This window comes from Epinephelus fuscoguttatus, linkage group LG21 (assembly GCF_011397635.1).
Source record: "Epinephelus fuscoguttatus linkage group LG21, E.fuscoguttatus.final_Chr_v1".
Lineage (NCBI taxonomy): Eukaryota > Metazoa > Chordata > Actinopteri > Perciformes > Serranidae > Epinephelus > Epinephelus fuscoguttatus.
Genome location: NC_064772.1, coordinates 29,450,579 through 29,476,342, shown reverse-complemented (window position 1 = coordinate 29,476,342; position 25,764 = coordinate 29,450,579). Strand labels below are relative to the sequence as shown.

The window sequence follows — 25,764 nt, the reverse complement described above, 5'->3', positions numbered from 1 at the left end:
GTTCCATCAGTGTGCGAGTGTGATAAAAACTGAGTAGCAGGTGGCACCTTGCATGGTAGCCTTGAATGTGTGTGTGAATGTGACTCGTGTAGAAAGCTAGAAAGGCGCTATGCAAGTACAGGTCCGTTTTACCATTCACCAAGGGTGGATGACAGACCCAAATGCACCACATCCACTCACATACCCTGACTTGTAAACCATCTCTTATTTGACTGTGCGTGTACACTTTGGTAACAGTGATAACGGAGCGCATACCTCATAAGATAGCGCCCGACCATTTGGTCTGATAACATTTTGAAAGTCTGCAAGAGCTGCAGGATTACATCACTTTATCCTGACTCAAATTAGGGGCAGGCTAAACCAGAAGTTGGCCACTCGGGAGAAGTCTCAGTGTGCTTGTTCTGCGGGGCCAGTGATGCGGAACATGCGGCTAATTGTATACCCAGGATGTCAAACATTTTTGGCTTCATGCACAACTGAGCAACTTTCTTAGGAATTAATGGCGCCTTGTCTCTAAAGGTGCATCCAGTTCTCTTTATACATCCATAGAATGAACTCTATCATAATTCCGCACTAAGGAAATCAGGCCTAAAATGAAGTGTGGAGGCTATACGAGGCTAGTTTCATGTAGAGACAGGGATTTAGAAAGCAGGTCTAAGATAAGCAGCCCGTGACAGTCTACATCCTGTGAGCCAGACACGCAGTTTTTCTTTGCAGAATTAAACACAACACTTGAAAATGATAAAGAATACCTGACATAGCTTTGTAACCCAAAGTCAAATTCAGCTTTATATAAAAGGTTTTTGTCACAAAAAATAACTTGCATCCGGCACACATATGCAAAGATGTGCTAAAATCCCTCCCCTCTCTGTTGGAGCCTTTACATCCTTTGTGTATGATAAGCCTCGATGCTTTCCTGTATGACAAACACGTATCCAGTCAAGGTAAATGGCTTTGTATGTGTGTGAGTGTGTGTGCTTCTTAAAGTCAAGTACTGATTACATTTAGATACATAGTGAAATATGGCGTAAGTCCATTGCTAATTCTTCTCAGAAGGACGAGGAAATATAGGAACATGTTTATAAGCAGGTTTTCTTGACTCTTTCTATGACAAAGAAAAGGAGACATTTCAATCATGTTTCCATTTATATACTCAGAATGAAAGGAAATTATTGTAAGATGGTACTTTATTGGTTTCAAGAGAGATGGAATTGCACCAGCCCAGAGTCTTAGTTGAATTAACATATCCTTGATTTAAAGCATTTGACATGTACAGTAGGTACAGTAGATCTACTCCAGAGTCATCTTACACAAACCATTGAGACATTCAGTTCACTGTTGTTTAGAATCCAGGTTTTTAATATTTAAATGAACTATAAAAAGCACATTAAAACATTTTCTCATTTTAGTTACAAAAATGGGTCACCTAAAGGGCTTCTCATTGCATTCACAGAAGGATTTGAACAGTGGATGTCTAACAGTTTACGTATTTCTCTCTTTAAAAAAAAAAAAAAATCCCCACCCAAAATATATAAACTTAATTGCTTAACCAAGGTATATACAGGGCATAACATCCTTGCATCTTACAGGTTATCAAGAAAGTTTGAGGTATACAACCGAAATAAAAAGCCTGTCAGAAAACAAAACAGAAAAAAAAACAACAAATAGAATTAAATAAAGGAAAAATGAATGCCATGATTGCCTCCTACTAGCACAGGATCACAACATTAGTGGGAGATGTTGCCGTGTACGTGTTGGTGTGATACTTCCAGTTGTTTCACCTACGGTCACAAGGGCAAAACAGCAAATAACCTCAAGCTTTGGACTGTCAATATATACAAAGGGAATACAGTCTAATTTAGCAATAGAGAATTGTTTGAATGCTCACTTTATTTGCATCTTGACAAATACACAGTTTGTGTGGAACAAAAAAAATTATAAATTTATTTGATTGAATGATGTCTTTAACTTACACTGTATATCTTTGAACCAACATTGAAATTAAAGAGCCGGAAGCAGAATCTGATACACATGCAAGTTTTGAAAGTGGATTCAGAAATAACAGTATTGTACAAAATAATAATTACAGTTGTTTTTTTTTATAATTATCAAAATACACCTTCTTTCTTAGCACCTCTTTATATTTTTTTGTGTGTTTTGAACAAGCACCATTGTTTTCATACAGCACCTGGAGAATCCAGAGAGGAGGTCTGTGTCCCCTCATGTCGCCTGACCCCCTCTCGTGGTTACCTCCGATTCACCCTCCTCTGCCACGCGTTCAAATGTCCTTCACCTTTGCTCCATAACGTGGTTTAGTCATGTGGTTCGAGCCCTACAAGGGCAACAAGTATTTTCCTGGGTTACACGTACATACATGGAAAGACATGTTTGCTACACCATCTCTTATTCAAAACTTGCATGTGGCATAGAAAAGGGTGGGGGGCTAGAAATGGGGTTTGGTGGTACCCAACACGTCTCAACTTGACTTTCTTTGCTGGCCCCATCAAGTCCTTTTTTTTTCTTTTTTCATTTTTATTTAGCCAAGGAAGCAGACGGGCCCAACTTCAAACCCAAACTTCTGGTTAGGGTCCCCAAAGTCAGTCAACATGACATCGATGATTGGAACCTGATCGATTTTGGGAGTATTAATCTCCATCACAGTCTTTCCGTAGCCCTTCCTCGTCTGCAACAAGAGAGACACACACAGAGAAACAGAGGAACCAATTAGACGAACACATTCCAGAAAAATGCACGCACTCTGTCATGCCAATCATAGCTTTCCACTTTTCCTTGTTTCACTACTAATGTGGATTCACTTCAGAAATAATAGTTCTTTTCAGCGAGTGCCATAATGGTGAGAAACTGATTCCAACCATTCAAAGCTTGATAGTTTCTTAAACCTCTATTTGAAACACTACAGGACTAAATGTGTCAGAAATCATACTTGATTTTTACTTGAAGAAAAGCATTCCTCTTTTTTAGCTCTCTTAACTCAAAAATCTAACATGAAAGACAAATTCCAGAGCAGCAAAAAGAGCATACTGTTATTTTACTTCACATTACTCGTATTAAAACACTGTCATCTGAGTAATGCCTGCAACAGACTGACCTCAACCCCTCCCTGCTCATTGAGACAAACGGTATCAATGCACTGCACTTACCGCACATCCGTCTGAGAGGGCCTTGATGTAAGGGTTGTTGTCAAAGGACATCTCCTCATCGTTGGCGCCCAGGAAGCGCAGCGCCTTGTCGTAGCTGTCGCTGGTGGCGTCGTGCCACGCCACAGACTGGTGGCAGCTGTAGGTGAAGTTTTGCCTGGCCGAGGCCGTCAGTAGTCTGAGGAAGGTCATCTGCACCATGTTTATTGAGTTTCCATCGACGTCAACATAGGAAAGCTGTTTGTGGGCAAAGAGATAGACAGAGAGGGGTCAAAGGTCGGTAGCAAACGTGCCCACAGTTTCACTTAACAGATTTACTCATTTCTTTATTTATAAGGTTAAAAGAAAATAGTGTGTATGGGTCTCTATCTTACACTTTATTTTAATTATTTTATTTAATTATTCATCTTAACTAGAGCCACATAATAATCAACATTGCTCCTGGGAACTAACCAGAGATATTTTATAAATGATAGACGACACATGTGTTAAATGGTCTCATTACTGAAACACAAAGCAAGATGATGATACTTAGACTGCGTGGTGAGTATATCATAGTAAGTAAATTACTGTAAAATAAATTGTGAAACATTTTGGGTGCCCGGGAGAATAGAAATAGGATTCTGTAGATAAAATTAAGTCTGTAATTTACTGATGATGAAGGCAATTAAAGCTTGAAATGTTATTTCTATGACAAGAGGCAGCTGATCTGACAGTTTTCCTTTGTACTGTGTACAGTTTCTTTACATACAAAGATAATTTACTGGCCCAGATAATACTAAAGGATGATTTAGGTGAGGACCAATAATAAAATACCTGAAACAATTAGACAAAGGTTTCCCAATTAATATTCAGCAACCATGGCTGCCTCTGAACTCATCTAAATCACAGAGCAGCTGTTAAAAGGCTAAGGGTTGCAGGGTAACATAAATTTGTGTTGCTTTGTCACTATAACTTCTAACGTTACTGAATGGGGCCGCAGAACTTTAATCTAAATCAGCTGCTGAGGGTCATCAGAGGACATGTTGCATCACATTAAAGCCCTCTGCTCAACAAAGGCATATTTGCTCAAAGAGTCAGGCCAGACTGACGTCCGCTTAGATGGATTCTAGTAAATATCCCCAACCCAGGAGAACACTATATCACAGCATGGAGATTTCTACACTTAGACATCAGTGAGTCTAATGGTATTTTAATTCTGATTCATTATCTAATGACTGGATTAAATCTGGAGTCTCCCTCATCAGAAGTATAGAACACACAAGTATACCACTATGTGTCCACATATACGTGTTCTCTTCCCAAGTCGTCACATACTGGGGCTTTGTCAGTGGCTAAGTATCCCTCTGCATCTGCTGTTGACGTACCAGGATGCTGCTACCAACGCTGGGACGTCAACAGAAGCACATGGTTAGATTTACAAACAACACCATAGTTTGGCTCTACATTCATATGGGAAGCAAACACCAGGCTGCCAAGTGAAAGTCCTGGGTTTGTTGGACCAATCCACCTCACACCCGCCCTGTAGAGACTTTCCAGCTGGTTGTTACTGACAGCATTTCAACCTGACACCGGATTATGAACTGACGCCGCCAGGCCATGTATTTTACTGCCATGACAGGTGTTTGGCCAATCAGTGGCATATCATAACACTGTGAAAGGTTACATCTGGCCATGTTACATACTGATGCCGCCCCAAAAGGTGGCTTTTAGCGTCAGGTGTGTTATACCTTATATGGTTCCTCAGCAGCTCTTACACGTGGGTTAAGGTGCTATACTGCACCGCTGCTACTCAAAGAACAGGTTCTCTACTTGTTCTTACCCCAGTTAATTAAAGCTCAAGTATCAGAATTAAGCTCAAGTATCAGTAGAGTTGTTGTTCTTAACAGTTTCTCTATTAGTTCTTTGGCTTGGTTTAGTTTAGTTTACTGGGGAAAGAAATAAAACTTTATTTTAAAAAAGCCTACAAATAGTGTATTTCCAGACGATAACACATTAAAGCTGTGGCTCTAAACTTTCGCCCCCATGTACACAACAATATTCCAGGATTGTGTTTCTCGGTAAGCATTTAGCACAGGATACTGAATATTTTAAGCCAACCACTCATAACAAATGACTAATAGTTATTCATATTTTAAGTAAAGTGTCACTTAGAACAGTGGTTCCCAACTGGTCCAGGCACAGGGTCCAGATTTCAAGGTCCACACAGTTGAATACATTCAGCATCATACTTGCATTTTGCCATGTTGTTGAGCTAGTTTGCTGTCTCTGTCAAGTAGTCACTTACTCTACAGCAGGAAACGGCACTTCAAAATAAAACCTCTGTGCTGGAAATTTACTGTACATAAAAATAAAGGCTGTTTTTTAACAAACGTCACTTGCAGTCCATTCAGTATGGGCCCGTAACCCACCTTTGGAACCCGACCCACCAGTTGGGAACCACTGATTTGGAAGTATATTGACTCATCCATGGTATTATCTGGCATCATTTAAGGATCCACAGGCTCAAAAATGTAAAAACAATATTGTGCTACAAGGTTAATGATTCTATACAGAACTATTTGACAAAGGCGCTGTATTGCATCTTTAAAAGATGGGTGCTATGCTGCACCAAAAAATGTTCTTGATCCACTTTTGGTTCTGTTAACACCATTTTTGTTTAGAGTGTATTATTTTCTGTGTGGCGATTAAATACCACATGTACAGTACAGTCATACAGGGTACATGGTAGTTTAGCAGCACATGTATGGTTGTCAAAACAACATATTATTAGTATAATAATAGGTTTAGATAAACTGTCAACTCTTTCTCCCTACTTTGTCTTTCTAACAAAGCTTGAATGTAGAGAAACAAGAGGTCGACAGAAAACACATGACCCTGACTGGAACATTAACTTTGTGTGAACCTTGTCTGAACAGGTGCATTCGCAGGAGATGTACTGTACTGTGTAACGTTCTGTCACAGTCATTCTTTTAAAGTCTTTCCACTGTGGAAATACATCAGCATGACACGGTTTGATGGAGCAGGACAAACTTGCTCCTTTCATTTCTGACTACAAGAAATAGTAGCTGATGTTTACCGAGACGACGATTTTTAACTGTTCAAGGGCAGAGTGAGGACTGCTGGAATGCTAAAATGCTGAGGCATTCAGCCTGAATCCGCTGTAATGTTTTATTGATGCTCTTCCCTTTATATAGAACAGCCGGCGAATTGTAATGAATTGTAATGACAATGACTGAAAATGAGGCACTAGTTCAAAAGGATGTGGATTATTTTAACTAAAAGCCAATCTTGTTCATGATAAAAGCATATCCTTTGCACTTCTCTCTGCTCTGGCTTTGCCTAGCATATGAACACACTCAAACCATTAGGCCGTTTGGGATTTCTTTATGGGGAGCAACCTTGGGTCACTGCCTCACAATTTCATGGGTGGTGCTGCTCTTTGAGTCTATTAGCAGCTGCTTGCCATTTTGCAGTGTCTCTCCGCAGGTACATGGGAGAATGCAGGACAAAATAGGAGAGATGGAGCAATCCATTTAGTTTAGCACTGAGTGAAGGAGTTTCTGTTTTGTGCAGGGGATGAAAGGAGAGGAAAAATAAGACTTACTATTTTACCACGTTTAAATTCACTGAACCATGTCCCAGGAACTTCTTTGGGCCACGAGGATATTCTGACCTGTGGAAAACAGAACCAGACAGGCCATATTAATACAAGACATTATCAAGGGCATTATATTGAGTTATGAATCATGCTGTGAAGATGAAAAAAAAAGTTTGTTGTATAAAGCAGAGCCTCGAGGGTAGCATCAGAGTTTATTATCTGGGAGCAGGAGATAAACCTGTATGTTATGTTAATATCTTTGAAATATCGTTTTCACAAACTTCACAGAGGCAGATCATTCTATAGGATTTGCCTTGTGGTGGTTTTTGTGTTGTTTGCACAAAAGTGAATATCAAATCTGTACAAGCTCAGCCCCGAAGCGAATCAAATGGCGTCCTTTGACAACTTCAGTGCAGTGCTGTGCAGTTTGTTGATGTGTTGGTGTTTAACTTGATGGCTTAATATTTGATGAGAAATGATGATTAGAAATAGGCAGTTATGAATCTCGTGGGTACAAACCCAAAGTCACTTACTCCGTTAGACTTCTTATCTGGATAGATGCAGGTTTCGCCCCCGGCGGTGAAGTTACAGTAGACTTTGAAGGAATCCCCGGAGCAGCCTTGGTTCGGATCAATCCAGTATTCGCCTACGGAGAACCAAGCACACTCAGACATCCTGTTCTACTGACGTCCACAGAAAATGGCTTAAAGCTGCTTTTCAAAAATTAAGTGTGGCTTTATTCCTTGATCCTAAGTAAAATTCTGCTTTAAAGTAATTTACTGCTCATTTTCATGGCTTATACGCTGCTGGATAAAAAATATATTAGGATGCCTGGAGCAAGGTATAATTTATGTGCTACAATCTTGACAAAACGTCATAAACAGAAGCAAAATGAGAAAATCTAAACCAATTCATACTGCTGAAAATGACAACCTTTCATCATGCTTATTGCTCCACTTTGCATGTGGATAGCCATTAATGGTACTGAGGGCCCAGACGCTGTAAAATGACTTAATTACACTGCAATCAGCAGGCACGTATTTACCAAAATAGACAGATCAAAATTTACCAAAGGAAGAAAGGGGAAAGTTTTCACAGTGATGAGCCCAATTTTCTCTGGGCACTGTTTTCAACAGAAAAGTTTGTCAGAAAAACAGGTGTCTTGACCGAGAACAAAACTTGAGAGACTCTCTAGTGTCTCAATTACAGAGGGCTATGAAGCTCCTCTCCGCTGCAGCCTGACTTTGTGATTCACACTGATAAGAAGGGTTGTGCTTTGATTCAGCTCACCATCAGGGAACTCTGGGTGGCAGAGCTGCAGATCTTTGCATGTCCTGGCAGGGTTGTTTTGTGTGCCCATGGGGTATTTCATGCGTTCGATGTCCTGTTTGAGGTTGTTGAGTGAGCCGAAGATGTCCTCCATGCCCTCGCCGTAATCCATGATGGCGGCGGCTGCGTCTGACTGCATGTCACTGGAGCGCTTGGTCTTTTTGGGTGACTGGATGGGCAGAGGCTGGATAACTTCACCTGGTGGGCCCTGTTTGTTATGGTGGGGAAAAAACACTGTTTTAGATTCCATACATGAGTGACCTTAGATTTTGTACAATGCTGCAGCACTGTGACAATTTTAAACTAGTGGAAAAAGAGGCAACAGTACTCACAGGAGGACCAGGAGGACCGATTGAACCAGTGTCTCCTTTGGCACCAGCGGGACCCTGACATGAACATGAACAGACACGTTATCCAAGATAAATTTCACATACACACAGTGACAATGTGCTTTTCAAAACACTGAGAGTACTCACACTTGAACCCTTGGATCCTTTGGGACCTTGAGGACCCTAAACAAGATGGGACATAAGCACAGCAATTTGGCAAAGGCATTCTATTGTCAGTGTTGAATCTAAATGAATGACTGAATCAGTAGAAGACTTACAGGCAGACCAGGAGGACCTGGGGGACCGAGAGGACCAGAGGCTCCACTGATACCCTGTGATACAGTGAGATGGAAGCAGAAATCGGATGTATATTAAAGAAAGGGAGGGAAGTATTATTGTGAGGCTTGAATAATGAGTGAAATAAAGACGCTGGAATATAATGGCACAGAAGCAGGGACATGGAATGAATACTTAGTTCATGGGCTAAACAAATGCGTAATGGTAGAAGGCTTTCATATGGACCTCTGAGGTTTTTTTTATTAACTGAAATGATAGGATGTCTTTATTTTAGCCATCAAGCAAAGGCCAGACACTGCTCATCCTGCGAGATGCCATTTCTTTGAACCCAGCAATTCACAATCTTATGGCTCAATTTTGTCAGCAAATAAAGCCAAACAATATGAGGCCTATTTTCAGACCCTAAAATAGAAATGGTAAACTGAGTGAAAACTTTCTTGAAGCTCTTGTGCTCTGACAAAAGGGGACATTACGATTTCATTAGGCTTAATCTCCAGATACTTAATCCAACCCATCAACTTAAATCAGTAAGCCGGGGCAGTCCAAGGGCCACAGAAGGACAGAATAGCACATTCAGTCATTCTGCAATGTTTATTTAAAAATGGATGAAGGCTGTCATCGGCTCTTTATCGAGACGGAGCTTCAACCTTCTCTCAGTGCTGCTTTGTTTTTGTACTGCCTGTTTTAGTGGAGGGCTCAGTGGTTGAGAAAAATATCCTAATTTTAATGTTGAGGTTCAGAAGGAATCTCATTTCGGTGATTTGCACAATGAAGTTATATTATCACAGCAGGCATCAGACACACAGACACTGATCACAATGGAGGCTTGTGGTAAAAAGAAGATCCCTGTTTACAGTGATGCTCATTGGGAAACGGGGAAATGAGGAAAAGTGGTTGGACACCTGCTAATAGACTCTAAAACTAACAATAAATAATGCTCTATTCGGTCAGACCAAGGCTCAAAAACAGTGAAGGGGAGACCACAACTTTAAACAAGATGCCTTAAAGTAATGTTTTTACATCCTCAAGGCTCCAACACATTTTCACAAGTTTCACACTTTTCAGGACTCAAATTTCCAGACTTCAAGGTCGATTTTTTAGGCCATATTTGACATTTGAGTACAAATATCTGGATGTTTATATTATATTATTTATATGATCAGCTCTGATCAGATCGACTGATGAATTATCCATCGTGCAGCTCAAACTACACAAACTGCTGCTGAGGGAAAAAAGAATTCACGAAGAGTTCTGCCTGCGCTGCGTTCAGGGACCCCCAAAAACCTCTAGACACAGACTGACACAAAAGGACACACACACACACACACACACACACACACACACACACACACACACACACAGACAGACCTGGTTGTCAGCCAGTGCCACACATAGATTCTAATTCTGTTGGAAACACTGATATTATATTTGGGACTGTCAAGCCAGCCCTCAGAAAACTTGCATTTAACGCTAGTGGCCGTTCAGTCCACACTCCAAACATCTCCGCCCAAAGAGGAAGTTAAATAACAGGTTCTACCTACACTTCTCTCTTATTCCCTCTGTTGTATGTAACTCTGGACTCTGTCTCATTCCCAGGTCGTCAAATATAGAAGCTTTAGGATGGTGGTTCGGTCCAACTGCGAACCCCAAGTGTCAGTACTTGACAACCAGGAAATGAAACTCAACAATCACCTACAATTACATACAGAACCTTTAACATATTCAATAAACAAATAATATCATATCACTGATTTCCCCATTTTTTGTCTCTCTTATGAAAGAGAACCGAAAATGAGTTTAAAAAAAAAAAGTTTTCAGAGCGTCTGTGCAGCCTTCTTTATTCGCTGGCAGCCATAAAGGCATGGTATTTATACTCCGTTTACTTTTCTAATAGCTGCATCACTACATATCTCATATATGTTTGTGCAAGCTGGATTTGGTTTAGTTATAAGGCATTCGTAGCAGAGCTGTTTTGCAGGCTGTGACGTGCGGGCGCAGAGGCAGCTCTGCGTAGGAGATCGCATAAAGTAGCACATCATACTTCTTGCCTTGCTTTCATGACATTCAGCTTGCTCAGGTCTGCACTCGCTCACACACAGAGTGGTAAACATTTTGGCTGCCTGCTACAGACGTTATGAAAGACACTTTGCTTGTATGATCCATTCATTTTTAGGAATTCAAAATTTTATATTTCAGTAAACAAAACAGGGGCGAAAGTCTGGAGATACGAATAATTTTCCAAACTCTCTTTTCTTTTTTCCATAGTTATCCAGACCTGGAAATGACTAAAATCAAATTCTGTACTTCTACATACTTCATAGTAACCTTGAATATGAATGAGTTATCTGCTCTGTCAAAATCTAAAACCAACATAATGTTTTCTCACTGTGGATACTGGAGTGAGGAAGAGGCACTGCAGTGCAGTGAAGCCTTTCTCAGCAGGTTTTAATCAACAGCAAATGACTGTGGCGAGACCTGTGGCCACAGTGGAAGGGTAAAAGGTGGAGGGCAAATGGCCCGAGGACCGACGTGGGGATGGAGTCATCAATTACTTACACTGTCGCCCTTGCCACCGGGAGAACCTTGGGGCCCGGGCAAACCTCGGTCTCCCTTCTCTCCTTGCTCACCAGGAGGTCCGATCAGACCGATCAAACCTGGATGACCCTGTGGGATGAAAACAAATGTGCACACACAAAGAAGAGTCAGAGATAACAGCAGTGTCCCTTTGTGTGGTCAAACTTTAGAGCTGTTGCATGCATGTCTGACATAGGCAGAACTCTAACAGCTTTCCTCCACAGAACTGAAATGCACTTGGGAGGCTGTGAAGGGTGAAGTTTCATTACAATACAAATCCCCAGGCATTATAATTGAAATGTCTCTCCTGCAACAGACACACACGGAAAAAAACCCTGAACAATTCACAACACAAAGATGATGACTTTGAAATAGGCAGGCTCTAACCAGGCCCGATGATTTGACAGCATTAAAAACGCACAACATGCAACACAGTGCCTCCATTGTGTGCTTTTAAACTGCTCTCTCTCAAGCCATCATGTCAGTGTGTGGGAGGCAATTTAGATAGAGTAATGTGTGCTGTCTGAATATCCTTTGCAGTTATATTTCACCAGCCAATTTGACAGTGGCAGCGAAGAAAGGAGCAAGATTAGACAGATTAGGGTGATACATCACATTCAGCTGCATATTCAATCCTGTTAAGAGTTTTTCTCCCGCACCAGCTATGGCAAAAACTAATTTTGTTTCCTAAATGTTAACATAAGCTCTATTATGAACGCTGATGTGTGATTCAAAAAGATGTGTGATCAACTGCAAGGTCGTGGAGGCTCTATGCAAGCCTTGACTCAACCCTGAACCTAGATCTTTGTCCGCAGGTTCTTTACACTGTTTTCATGTTTATCTTCCAGCCTATTTGGAACGTGGGAGATGAAACCTGTTTGCAGTCAGACACAAGAAAAGGGGCTACACTCACCTTTTCACCTTTAGACCCAGGGTCACCTTTCAGACCAGGAAGACCAGGAGGACCCTGAACAATAATAGCAGAAGTTAAAAATCAGTTTCACAGAGAGAGAGGACAAAACAAAGACACAGCAGTGTGAGGAAAACAAGCTAGACAGAAAATTTAAAGGAGAAATGAGGCAATGGGGATGAAGAAACATGAAAGGGAACAAAAGAAGAGGCATAAAAATCATCAATTATAAGACAGAAACAGATGAAAACCATCCATGTATAACAGATATGACTTACGGGGACAGTCCAGCTTTTTTTGTTTAACCTGACTGATCTTAAAAACGAGGAAACTTCTTGCCAAAGTCTGTCAAAAGTGAAAAATATGCCTTCCAACTACTCAAACTCTAAAACAGATAAATAGGGAGAAAGACGGAGAGAGAGCGAGATATTATGCATACTAACCATGGGACCAGGTGGACCATCTTGTCCTGGGGCGCCGGGCAGTCCTTGTTCACCCTGTGAAAAGCCATTCAATTGCAGTGAGCATTATAGCCTGCTGTATTTTCTCTGGCCTGCCATCGATTTGCTGTGCTCAGCATGATGATTAATAGCCCAAACGGGGGGGAGAAAAAAGTGTGCTGGAATAAACAAGCGAAACTAAAGAATAAGCCAAATGGGTGTATTGATTATTCCATGAAGTCTATCATCATGCCTTAGCGGTACCTTTTTATGTGTGGACACTGTGGGTGTGTGTCTGTGTGTTTGAGAGAGGATCTGAATGTGAAAGCAGCATATGGCAGGGAAAGATCACTGTTGGAGCTCTGACTTACAACGGGGCCGGGGATTCCACGCAGACCCTCTGGACCGGGCTTTCCTGAAGGTCCCTGAGGTCCGACTGGTCCTGTTTTACCTGCAGGACCCTCGGCACCTGCCTCACCCTGTATGTGGATATACAAGCGTTGTGAATGCATGACGTAGGCTGGAAAATATAACACAATTCAGAAATATACTGGACCTGGCTGAGAGTAGCACACAGCTGATGTATTGTTTTAATATTTTCGGATAAAAAAAACTGCTGATATTTATGATATTTATATTTAATCAAATTCAAATAGTTTTCACTCTTTCTTCTATAAAAGAAACTGAGACATTTGTACCTTGGAATTCAGAGTAAAACATCTCGCACAATCTCGCTTGAAAGAGAATTAGATGTGTTTTTTTAATACCCAATTTTCTTGAAATTAAACATGTGAAAGAACAGGATGGATAAACAGATAAGTCAAGGTCAATTAGACAAAGATTCATGTTTATTATTTATTTGTATAAAGATCAAAATATCAAGTCTGCTGTGAATTCTTGAAGAACTGTGATTGATTTATAATTTTGTGTTTGGCTTCATTTTTTAAACTGGATGACAATTTTGTTTCTTAATGTCAACCCAATAAGACAAGCTGTTTTATCTGTTGCATTCATGTGTTGCATTGTGTTTAAGTGTGTGTGACTAGTAATATATAGAATTAAAAAATCTACATGTGCAGCTACCTCTAAAATCTGCAGCACATAAAGCACACTTGATATGTTGTCAGGTTTTCTTCGGAGCCTCTCGGTATCGCAAAGTATTTTTATCACTATTCAGCTGCGGGCTGCTTTTAGCTTTAAATTATGCTGAGACAGTATGCAGAGTGTAGATCGGGTAAACGGGGACAAGTAAACAAGAGTTATCAAATGAGCCAAAGTGCTCCTCACCCTCCAAATGAGATTCAGAACAGGCACAACAATATACGGTGCTACATCCTGCTATGTTTTCATTTCAGGTTCATGAGAAAATGAGTATGGCCTCAAGATCAAAGTGTGCGCGGCTGACTGACTGTTAATCTGAAATACATCAGTATGCACGGAGTCTGGACGGAGCGCATGAAAGTAAGATATCAAGTGTGAGCTGCAAGCTATTCACAGATTACAGTTTACTGCAAAGTGGTCAGAGCTACCTCACTGATTATACAGCTGTCTTTTGAAATTTTCAAGCACACATTTAAGGCAGATTTCCAAGATAAAACATATAAAGTGTTTCATTAAAGGTCATCGTTAAATGCAGATATTTTTAAGGAATCCATTAGCACATAGACAGTTTATAATACTAACATATTATAGTAGTACAGTGCACTGGAAAATTAAGTTTTACACCCAAACTTGTGTAACTAGATCAGCTGAGAACAGAGGTGTGTTTTGTGTTTCATTTGATTCATATTCAGCATGCACTCGCTAGTGTTAATTGATTCTGCCAATGCACAAAGCAACAGATCACGTGTAGATTCAGACACCAATGGAACCAGGAGATTGGTGTAAAACAACTGCAAACTCAGAGAAACTTCATTTGGGCTCTGATTCACACTAAATAGAGAAAAGCCCGATAACTCTGACTACCTGAGGGCTAGACTCCTTTTGTCACTCTTGAAATTAAGCCACAGCACAATGCAAGAAACAAGTGAATCTTAGTTTTACTCAAATAGGCTGCATCCATAAATTTCCATCTAATCTTGGGTGGAAATTAAATTACTTCTGCGTTTTTGTGCTTTTAATTCAAGAAGGGGAACAATGTGGGTATGGTGAGGGGAGAGGGCGGGGGGGGCAGCTGAGGGACTTGCTGAAACGACTCTACTGTGTGAGGGATGAATTGATTTTGTTACCTTAGCGCCCTTCTCTCCTTGCCTGCCCTCTGCACCAGCAGCCCCCGGAGGTCCCTGAGGAGGATGACAGGACACTGCTTTAGCATTTCAACACGACATCAACACACAGTAACTACGACAGGACAGTACAAACAAGTGAATGTTCACCATATTGATCTGTCACAGTATTTCAGAGGCTTACATCACTGCTTCATTTTTAAAATATGTACCATGTTGCTTCCTGTATGCTGTATAAATGCTTTAGTTTTAAACTCAGAATGATCATCACTGGCAGTAGAGATTTTGTCAGGTCATCTCCCCAGCCTCTTGGCATTTCAGTTTACTTTTATTAGATTCCATATTGAACATTTGTCTTGCCTGATAAATACCTGGTTGGTGCTGTCTTTCCAACGGGGCTGATAATCCAATGCCCTTGAATCTGCACTGCTTTAGCTACGTCAAGATCTATTTGAATGACATGGACAAGCCTTTGTCTGCCCTCGAAAACATGCAATCACGCAGCCATGTGTGAATGCACTCAGAAAACACACACGGCCCTCCTCAGACATGCCAAGGGTTGGCAGGTCATCTTTTCTTTCTGGTCAGGAGCTCTCAGGCCCACAACGCTTTTTCTTTCAACTCCACCTCCAGCCGTCCCTCTTCAAACCCGCTCTCCATCCAAATTCCACTCTCATCTGGCCGACTGAAGCCTGAGTGCTATTGACTGAGAGCCTATAATGTGAGCTTGCCTCCTGTCTTGGAGCTTTCATCTTCTCCTGATGTGAAACTCTCACTGGTGGAGAAGAGGCCGGCTCTTGATCAGCACAAAGAGCCATTACAATTGTAGCATGATATACAGTGACTAGAGTCAATGTGTAGGTGCGGCCTCATGGCCAAGGTTGTGCCTTGACCAGATGGGGCACCTTTTTGTTGGCTCTGCAGCATCAGGTGAATGAGACACAGTTTATTACTGTTCTTAACTGCATTAAATTGCTACTGAGAAAGGATAAAACTATGAAAAATTAAGTAGTGACCTGAACTCCCCAAAAAGAATTAAAGCCATACGAGGTTAATAACATTTCCATATTTCTTTCTTCAACAAGCAGAGTTGAATACAGTTCCAGTATTAAGGCATTAGCAAATCAGATGAAACCAAATTTGCTGCTGTGCTAAATTGACTAATTCACAGTCAGAGGCTGTGCTGAGGAGAGATTTAAGGATTGTTGCGATTTTCCAGAGGCAAAACGCTGAGAAGACACAAAAAGGGCCAACAGATCCTAAACAACTCTTGCTGTGGAATTATGTATTCAAAGGAGCAGCCTGGTGGGGAGCAGCAGGGATCATCTTAGGTCCCTCTTTTTTTCCTGAAGCGATTAAAGACCTGTGAGTGATAAAATAGCCCCTTTCCTTACCATAATCCCTTGGCCATTTAGGTGCAGCATATGCTGATACCATGCTAAATACTCAGAATGTAAATTTCGTCGGGCACATTAGAAAAGCAATCAACCCTGGTTTAAAAATGCATGACATGTTTTTCCTCCCATTGGACTGAGCCTTGGAGTCGTTTTTTGAAATGCAGTCAATCACTTGAGAGATTGTGACTTTTCTTTCAAATTGAGGAGAATGCCTGCTCATTTTCATGTGGACTCTGCGCTTCACATCATATTGGAAATATGTTAATGTTCCACCTCAGATGTGCGCATTCAAAAAGCAGCTTACTGGCTTTGATATGTCACTCAGTTACCACAGGATGCATTAAAGGAAACTACTTACTGGATAGAGTGAGAATGGACATCACAAAGACATAAACTTTTAATGTGGTGAAATCTTTGTATTTTATATTAGCTTGGATTTGTTTTCTCAAAGTAGAGACACAGCTCCTCTCGTAAAGGCTGCCAGTGATGATAATCCAATCACACAGCAGCACATTAAAGATTAAAGGTTTTCATTTTACTTCATTCTTTTTTGGTAGACACTCCTAAAACCAACCCTTCTCCTCTCGTAACCTCTTAACAACTTTACCACGTCCATGTTATGCCTTTGTTTTGCTCTAACTGTCAGTCAAGCAGCAATGGATCAATAATGTGTCAGACTCGCTATAGCTCTCTCGCTTTCTTCCCACTGCCACAAGGACGTAAATGAGTTTGGAACCCACGGCTCTCTTTTCCAGCTATTTTTTTGGTAAGCCTTTTCAATTTCTTGCTAAGGGAAAAAAAAGAGATTCATGATTTTCACATCCTGCCATTCATTTCTCAGCAGGCTTTGAGGCAGATTTCTTCACAGACAGCGCAACGCCTTGACCCCTTAAATCTCCCACTTTGTTTTCCCCACTCTACTTTTAATGAAAATGAATCTCTCCTGCTTTACTGCCAAGATTGAGTTGTTCAGGAGGAGCTGTTGCAAAGCAAGGCGGGGTACCGGTCTGTTGGCTAAGGAGCCGGAGTACAATGCCAACAGATACACACTCCCTTCATCTATTTTAAAAAAGGACTGAGACACTCCACGTGGGCTTGTTGAGTCATGGTTTTATCACTGACAAAGGCTTTGGTCAGCAAGAGATTTCATATCAAAACAACTCACTTTTGCAATGATAAAACGCCAACAGTAAGAACCATCAGACCGCTCTGTCATGGGATGCACAAATAAAACACTGTAGTAATTTTCATTTTAATGGTCTTAGACTTACTCTCTTGCCAGGTGGTCCAGGTGGGCCAGCTTCTCCTGATGGACCTGGAGGTCCCTGAAAAAAAACATTTACAGACAATAAAACAACTTGTATTAACAAATGACTCAGTGCTGATATGAATTTTGATGAGAGTGCAGCGTGCTTCAACAAATCTCTCGTTACGTCTGCCAAAAGGACAATAACACAGAGAGCATATTGACATTTAGGGAATATTCAACCCCAGGAAAGTCCAAGCCAAAACTCAGAGTTGGATGCGGCACTGCCTGAAATGATACGTACTGGGCTTCCTGAGACACTCTCCCAATTATCTCTGAGTTAATTGCAAGCAATCAAACCAATTTTTTATCATCTGCATTGGTAAATATTTGGCAGTACAAAAAAGAGACGGCAGAGTTATTGAGCTGTTTTATAGGTTGAGCACACAGTTACATGTAAATACAAATAACAGAAGGACAGATATGTTTCCCTCTCAAACAACACTGAGCCGGTTTATCATATTTTAATAAACCCTCTAAACACTATTTTCCACTGAGTTCATAAACATTCATTCATTCAAAAATCAAATATGTAACATTCATGGAGTAAATAAAATATCTTCGGTGTTTTTCTTTGGCAATGATAAAGGCTCATTTACATTCATAAATGTTAATAAGAGTTGTGATTCGGTGCGCTTTACACAGGGCCAGCACATTGCTGTTTGGCTTTTATTTCTAATCATACTTAATGAGTGAGTCTGCAAAGCAGATAAGTCCATTTACCCCACACCCAAGAGTATGGAGTAAATATCATGAATTAAAATGCGGCAGTGTAAATTATTTACTGACTGGATATAATTACAGCTTTTACTGCAGGCAAACTTGTGGCAGACTACTATAATATAAAACAAACGTAAACGAGACATATTCATACTCATTCATATACAGTGACAAAGTAGCTGATTGCTAAGATAATTACATTATATTATTTGCTTGTAAAGTGTCCCACAAGTGAACCATATAGAGTACGTGATATATATACACATGCAGTCATTTGTTCAGTCCAAATACTGTGAAATGACTACTTACCGGCTGACCGGCCTCACCATCCTCTCCCTTCTCTCCTGATTCTCCATCAGTGCCCTGTAAAAAAGAGATATTCCAGTTAGATAATGTCTCACACTGAAAATATCTATCTATATTCCAACTATCATATTGTTATATTTATGGATTTAAACATATTCACAGGATGATTTACTGTGTATAGGCCTGTATGGAATAAATACTGCTTTAAAACGTTATACTTACAGCAACACCTGGCTCTCCAGGAGGACCAGGGTCTCCAGGGAATCCAACAGGACCCTTGAAGAGGGAGAAATGAGATGCATCAGTGTGGCAAAAGCAACCTGAGGCACTGCTGCGGAGACATAATTTCCCTGGATACAGGTATTAAGGACATGCTTAGTAATTTAGACAGTGATTTAGTCCTGGTGTACCTGGTAACAACCACTGAAGGCAATTTAATGGACTTAATGATGATGTTGCAAATCCACGAGAAAAAGCCTCGCTGCATTCCATTACCACGCAGGGATAAAATATAATCTCCCTCAATAAAAAGGCTTTTTAGTTCTTGAATATGGTCTAGGATAAAATTGCCCGCCTCAAGGCCGGTGGGGGACACATCCAGTACGCAATACATTTGAGCCTGTTAGACTGAGTGCTGGAAAACACTCTTTGCAGATTTTGAGACTACTTGGCGGACTTACAGGGTTGCCCTTTGGACCGTCATCTCCAGGGGGTCCTTTGGCACCGGCAGGTCCAGCAGCTCCAGGGGGGCCAGCCTCTCCTTTCTCTCCTCTCTCGCCTTTAGGTCCCTATAGTGGTGGGGGGTGGGGGAGGGCATTCATTACATCAGAACAGTACCACAGGGAGCAGCATTTCTATTTAACAGTCTACACTGAACTCAGTGGTGGACACAGGCTACAGAGAGAGACTGGATCCAAAGCTGATATCTGTGTGTGTAATGGAAGACAACAACTGCTGTTGTGAAATGAGACTGTAAAGTGTACATGTGTTTCTCAGCACCGTGAGCTCTTAGACATGATGTTACTGTGCCTCTACTGTCCTGGTACAAAGGGACAACTCACTGTAATCTCAGGTGGAATGTGCAGCATTTCAATCACTGAAACCTCCAGCTTCTGCAGCTCTATTCGTGCTGATATAATAGTGCACTCTTCCCGTTTTGTATGATAGAGTCCTTGTGCTTCTTTGTGGCATGAAGGAATTCTCTGAATTGTGATTTGATTGCAGTGAGATTGTCCCGTATGTCTCTATTCACTGCCCTGCATTTAGACAGTCAGCTTTTTCTGTTCCACTAGATGGAACTCTTTAAAAGATGACAAGAGCAGGATGTTCTCACTATTTGTACGTCTTAGTACGAAAAGTATTGCACCAAAATTTGTACGCTGCAGTCACGTGACCAGTGCACTGACACAAGGAAAAAAGGAAGCTGTTCGGAGCAGTCTGGTTAGGAGGAAGGTAAGGGTGGTGGATGGGTCAGAAAATACAGGACTTGTCCCCAGGAGACTGGTGCTTGGAACAGTGTGAACTTTGAGTCGTTTCACGGTACGTCCTCACCATGTTTCTTCTCCTATATCTTGCCAGAGTAACTTTACTTGCCTAAAACTATCCTCCATAACTTCATGTTAGCCCTATGTTATGTTGCAAACAGCTAGCCACATTAAAAAAACATTTTAAACACTGTTTAAGCATTTTATTCAATATTTCTACTTTTACAGTTTGATAATAGTCTTAATAGTGTTTTACCATTAACTGTAAATTTATTGTGTATGTGGCTAAAAGCAGTGTAAGTTTGTTTAATGTACATGATTACTGAGTGCAGTTTTTAATGGATGGGTGGGGATGAAAGTGAGCGTATAGCTAAATTAAAATATCTAACTGCAACATTTGTGTTGGATATTGTACATAGCGCCTTACAAAATAAAATTAAAAAAAAAACAGTATTTATTGAGTTATTACTGTTCCAATGCCTTCAGTACTAAAGGTAACACCTCACTGTAAGAAGAGTATAAGAGTAAAAGAATAACTGAAAGGCATTAGGCGGGGCTGTGCTTATGATGGGGACTTAAGCTGCACACTGACTTTGGAAATATCAATGACACCAGCAGTGTGATAGCGAACTAGCAGGGGACATTATAAATGCTTGCAATCGTGCTCCTCTGCCACTCCCACTGGAGATACGCCATCTTTTCAATCTGCTGTTATACCTCAATAATGATAAATGAGGCAGCGGAGCTAATAGAGCCATCAATGATGGGTGTTTGGTAAAAGTTAAAAAAGCTAATCAAATTGTCATAAATCTCCTTCTGGCAATAACACAGGCAAGCATATGGATATGGTAAATTCACATGCAATCCTTTAAAATCCTTTAAAATTAAAATTGACATTCACTATAACAAACACTATAATAGAATTACAGCAATTTCAATACATGCTACTGGAGAGGACTTACAAAACTTTTAAAGTCCTTCACTTCTGCACTGTTGTAGCTATCAACACAGCTAAAAGCTGCACTCAGCAGTGTGTGCCTGGTGTTTTGATGCCAACCTGCTTCATGGTGGCTGCAATCATTGTTCTTTAGGACAGAAGCACCAGGCGTATCCTCCTGGTAATTATGTCTTAAGAGTCTGGGAAGAGACTCAATTTGGCAGGCCATGTGGACATGGGGTGCAAAGCAGAGGAGCCATGCTGAGATGAACTACCAGCCTCAATGCGAGGAGCAATTACTTTCAGTGTGATGAATACACAGTGTCACTCTGAAGAAAAAAACCTTCTCGTTAGATTGGATTTTGCTATATTTGCCTAAAGCTATCTATTGAGCACCTGTTTTCCTGGCAATAAGCTACAAATATATGTTGCTGATGCTACTGATACTGCTTTCTACCTTGCACAAATACATTTTACCAGCCTCAGTGGTGTGAGCATTAAAGTAATGTAAGAATCTAATATGTTACATGTGTTGATAAGCAAGATGCACTATACACACAAAAGAAAACAAGATGCGCTTACATACACGACTGCATACAGACATGAGACATTCCTGCAACACATATTCAGTTTGTCAAACTGGCAAAACAAAAGCAGAGCTCACTTACCCCAGTTCCAGGCTCTCCTGGTGGTCCTGGGTTTCCAGCCTCACCTTGTTCACCCTGTGGTTAGACAAATGTCAGTGTCTGGACAGATCAACCTTCAGCCTCACACATGGAGAGCCAAAATGCATCATTTGAAAACAGTCACACCTACTCTACCACTACACTTCTTACATATTAACACTTTATGATGTTATCAATATCAATAATAGCCAGGCGTGTAACTTAACCAAGTCTGTAACTGTAGTTGATACAAGGGTGTTAAAAGTTACTGTGTTCCAAGTGCCCCCTTAAAGAGTTGGTAGCCCCTCATTTTTTATTTCCCCGAGCCATTTTAACTGCTATAGTACAGCATTAAGCATTTATAGAGCAGCCGTCTGCCAAATGGCAATAAAATGGACGAATCTAGTTGGAAGCGTTGTAAAATAGACATTAATAGTGTCACAGCACTAACTCGGACAAAAAGTCTGGGCATATGAAATGAATGGACTGCAGGTGGTAACAAAGGGCTGCAGCTGGATGGTCTGGAGTGGGCTTCGAGGGGTGGGCCTGCAGTATTTCAGTCCCAGTGCCCAACATCACTTTAGGCAGAAGTTGTGATTCTTACCTTCTCACCCACAGATCCCATGGGGCCGACACCACCTGGAGGGCCTTGTGGACCCTGCAGCAGGAAATAAAGAAAGAGATGAGTCATCATCCGTCACCTTGGGGGAGGATGCTTGATGATATCTTGACATTGCAATGTTAGAGTGATGAGGTAAGGCCACAATCTTACATGGAACAGATCCTTTTTAATACATGCAGGTTACACCATTTTGCATAAACACAGTGTTATCAATTAGCTGTACGTACATCAGCTCCACTAGGACCCTGAGGACCTCTGGGACCAGGGGGACCTGGAGGACCCTGCAGAAAGGAAACACAGCATTATTAAGGTGTACTAAATGATTAAAAGAGTGCTTACAAGAAGCAGATGTGTCTCTTACCATGGGGCCAACATCACCGTTCTCTCCCTTCTCACCAGGAGGTCCAGGAAGCCCCTGAGGACGACAAAAATGAATAAACAATTATATTATCAGAAAAGGAAATAATCACGTTACAAGCACGAGGTCCCGTTGCATGAATAAGCAATGGTGTTCTTGATGATTTAAATTTGTTTGCGCTGTTAAATGCATTCATGACAGCTGTTCCTGCTTGATATTTAATTTTTAAATTTGATTTGACTGCTGGAAAACATTGTAGTGATGCACTGAAGTATTAAATATGTCTTTGGGCCAGAACATGCATAAATGAATCTCTTGAATCCATGTTTTAAATGCGGTCTAGTCTTATTATCTGTTCAATGAAATATTCAAAGGATATACGCTAAGCAAGGTCAGGAACAAGTCTCCTGCCAGATGAACCATATACCTTAAAAAACAGTGAATCTTCTGCAGACAAACTCAAGAGAGAACTAATAGAATCAGAGGACGTGCAATCACTATAGTCATTTTTTAATACACCAAATATTTCAAGACATGGTAGGGCAAGTATGTCACACATTTAAGAGGCTAACTTGGCTAGAATTTTTGAAATAGCTGAGTTTTATTGTGAAGAACTCAGCGATGTGTCTGATACCTCCTCACTCAGATGTGAGCACAACAGCGTTTTTACCTTACTCAGAAATACTCAGGCGAAGGGGAGATGATTTTATTCTACCATTCTGTCCCCGGCTCTGCTAACATGTAAGACAAGCCTCCTGTTCTGTTTGCTTTCCCTTTTGTAGTCAGTGACGATTTCATCTTCGCACAAAGGTGCAGACATAGATCCAACTCACTCATGCATGTTAAATGAGCAGCGTGGTCAGACCTCAGATGTTCGTTTGATCCCTGACATTTCTACCAGTAATTGCTGTGATTAAATTGCTGTACCCTGCCTCGCCTTCTGTGTGTGTGCATTCCTCTGCATGTGCTTACAACCTGAGCGGACACTTTACTGACTGTATGTGTGCATAGTGCGTTCATGCCCCTGTTTGCAGAGCATCTTCAGCGGGTGCTAAAAGCGTGTGCAGCCGCATGCTGATTCCTGCCGTGCTGAGAAATCTCATCTGTGTAAAGGTCTCCTCCAGTCTGAGATCATTAGCGGCACTTCTAATTATGCAGCAAGGTAAATGTGCTCGATGAGGAAGTGACTATTGGAGCAGGTCAGTCCACACAATTAATGGAATCGCGATGGGAAGTGAATTACTCCCAATTAAAAGTCCATTGAATACAATCCTGCAGAGATAGGATAGTACCTTGAAACGATGTGCAGTGGTCTATGTAATTTCATCAAGACAATGACCCTAATCTCTGCAGTAAACTCTTTACATGTTTAGCTTAAGGAGTCGATTACTAATAAAACAGATAATTACTAACAAATACAAAGGGGAAGGCCTATCTCGTTAGATTATTACAGCGGTGATACAACACATAATTAAGCCTAGTTGTGGCGCAGATTGGTTTATGAGTACATTTTTGTGTCAAGCTCATCTGCCCTTTCTACCCTAAATCAGCTTAAACTATGTCCTTGGATGGGTAGAGTCTACTTCACCACAAACCTGTGGATATCCGGAAATGTTGTTGATCAAAAAGCAAAACATAGCACGGATGATATGCCTTTTTCTAAAGGGGTGATGGAGGACGGATGTTGCCAGCGAATGAAGGTGAGACATGTAATCATCGCAGGTCAAAGCTCGGTCACTGTACAATACACTCCACAGATCCGGTTAAAGCAGAGTGAGGAGCGCAGGTGTGTGAGATTGTGTGTCTGCTTTTGTTTGCACTGTAACATGATGTGGGATGAATGTCACACAGTGTTGTGGCCCCGCACAGTTTAGACGGGTAATTTAGTCATCCTGATTCTAACATATGTCATCTGTAGACACTGCTGCTGCTATTGCAGGCAGAATGAGCGGGTAAATAACAGATTATTATTGCAGCAGTCTTGTTAATAGTAACGAAATATAAGAGATGCATAAGATAAAAGAATAAATATACAGTGAGTGGCTTTAACTACTCGATAAAGTATGTCATAAATAAAAAATAAAAAGATGAATTCCTGATTGTTTTAAATTCAGGTGTTCTAGTCCTCTGTGTTTCTTCTTCCCACCCCTTGTGAATACTAAATCAGCTCTTCCTTCTCCATCTACAGGTGATTATAGCTTAGCACTGCTTCTCAAACTTTTTCCTTTGAAATATTTTTACAGCCAAGTACCTCCTGACCAGCGCAAAACATTTTTGGTGGGGGGAAAAAATGAAAAACAAGCTGTAGCAATAGACTCTCAAGTCCAAAAAACACCGTCACAGCATGTCTTAAATGACGCATTTCATGTGTCATCCATAGCACAAACCACACGCATGCCATGGCACGTCGACAGGACCAAACTGAATATGACCGACAATATAAAGCATATAAAATAAATATGAAGTGACGCCCTGCATTCCGGATCCTACTGTGTGTTATTTCAGGCATTTCATCACCTGAGGAGCCAATCTCTGCAGTCATACATGGTTAAACAGGAAATCTCTTTTTTAATATTATCTTTATGTAGCCAGGGTTATGGCTCATAAAGGACTTGATATTTTTATACCGCAGTGATGAATTTCTCATCATCCAACGTGACAGCTACAAGACCACAGAAGAAGAAATGCTATCACTTAACAAGGGACACAGTCAAGGCACATTGGCAGTACAGTGGAGTCTGAGTCACTGGGGTTGGACGTCCACCTGGACCAATGTGTCCCTCACCACCAGCTTCATGTGGTTTATATAGAAAATAAATGGGGCGGCTGTTTTGATGCACATCATATACCACTGGTACGACCAAATGTATTAAAATTTTGATTAAAGGGATAGTTTGGGGGTCGTCGGTGGCTTGGTGGTAGAGCAGGTGCCCCATGTACAAGGCTGTTGCCGCAGCGGCCCGGGTTCGGCTCCAGCCTGTGGCCCTTTGCTGCGTGTCACTACCTCTCTCTCTCACACTTGTCTGTCCTATCAAATAAAGGCTAAAAAATGCCCCAAAAAATATATATATATAAAAAGGGATAGTTCGTATTTTTTTAAAGTGGG

The 25,764-nt window shown here is 41.0% G+C and overlaps 1 protein-coding gene across 7 annotated transcripts in view; it reads right to left on the bottom strand.

The window, feature by feature from the left end:
- Positions 1 to 1,338: 1,338 nt before the first annotated feature.
- The window catches only part of col11a1a (collagen, type XI, alpha 1a), a 109,416-nt gene continuing 84,990 nt past the window's right edge, over positions 1,339 to 25,764 (bottom strand). For all 7 annotated transcript variants that reach the window (XM_049565708.1, XM_049565710.1, XM_049565709.1 and 4 more), the window contains 21 exons: positions 22,662 to 22,715; positions 22,528 to 22,581; positions 22,283 to 22,336; positions 21,682 to 21,735; positions 19,273 to 19,380; positions 18,815 to 18,868; positions 18,596 to 18,649; positions 17,532 to 17,585; positions 14,867 to 14,920; positions 13,010 to 13,117; positions 12,642 to 12,695; positions 12,202 to 12,255; positions 11,271 to 11,378; positions 8,696 to 8,749; positions 8,565 to 8,600; positions 8,421 to 8,474; positions 8,050 to 8,296; positions 7,293 to 7,405; positions 6,766 to 6,834; positions 3,162 to 3,395; positions 1,339 to 2,683 (listed from right to left, as the gene is read on the bottom strand). In XM_049565708.1, coding sequence (XP_049421665.1) covers positions 2,537 to 2,683; positions 3,162 to 3,395; positions 6,766 to 6,834; positions 7,293 to 7,405; positions 8,050 to 8,296; positions 8,421 to 8,474; positions 8,565 to 8,600; positions 8,696 to 8,749; positions 11,271 to 11,378; positions 12,202 to 12,255; positions 12,642 to 12,695; positions 13,010 to 13,117; positions 14,867 to 14,920; positions 17,532 to 17,585; positions 18,596 to 18,649; positions 18,815 to 18,868; positions 19,273 to 19,380; positions 21,682 to 21,735; positions 22,283 to 22,336; positions 22,528 to 22,581; positions 22,662 to 22,715 — 1,818 coding nt within the window. In that variant the 3' untranslated portion in view covers positions 1,339 to 2,536. The remainder of the gene's footprint in view (positions 2,684 to 3,161; positions 3,396 to 6,765; positions 6,835 to 7,292; positions 7,406 to 8,049; positions 8,297 to 8,420; positions 8,475 to 8,564; positions 8,601 to 8,695; positions 8,750 to 11,270; positions 11,379 to 12,201; positions 12,256 to 12,641; positions 12,696 to 13,009; positions 13,118 to 14,866; positions 14,921 to 17,531; positions 17,586 to 18,595; positions 18,650 to 18,814; positions 18,869 to 19,272; positions 19,381 to 21,681; positions 21,736 to 22,282; positions 22,337 to 22,527; positions 22,582 to 22,661; positions 22,716 to 25,764) is intronic.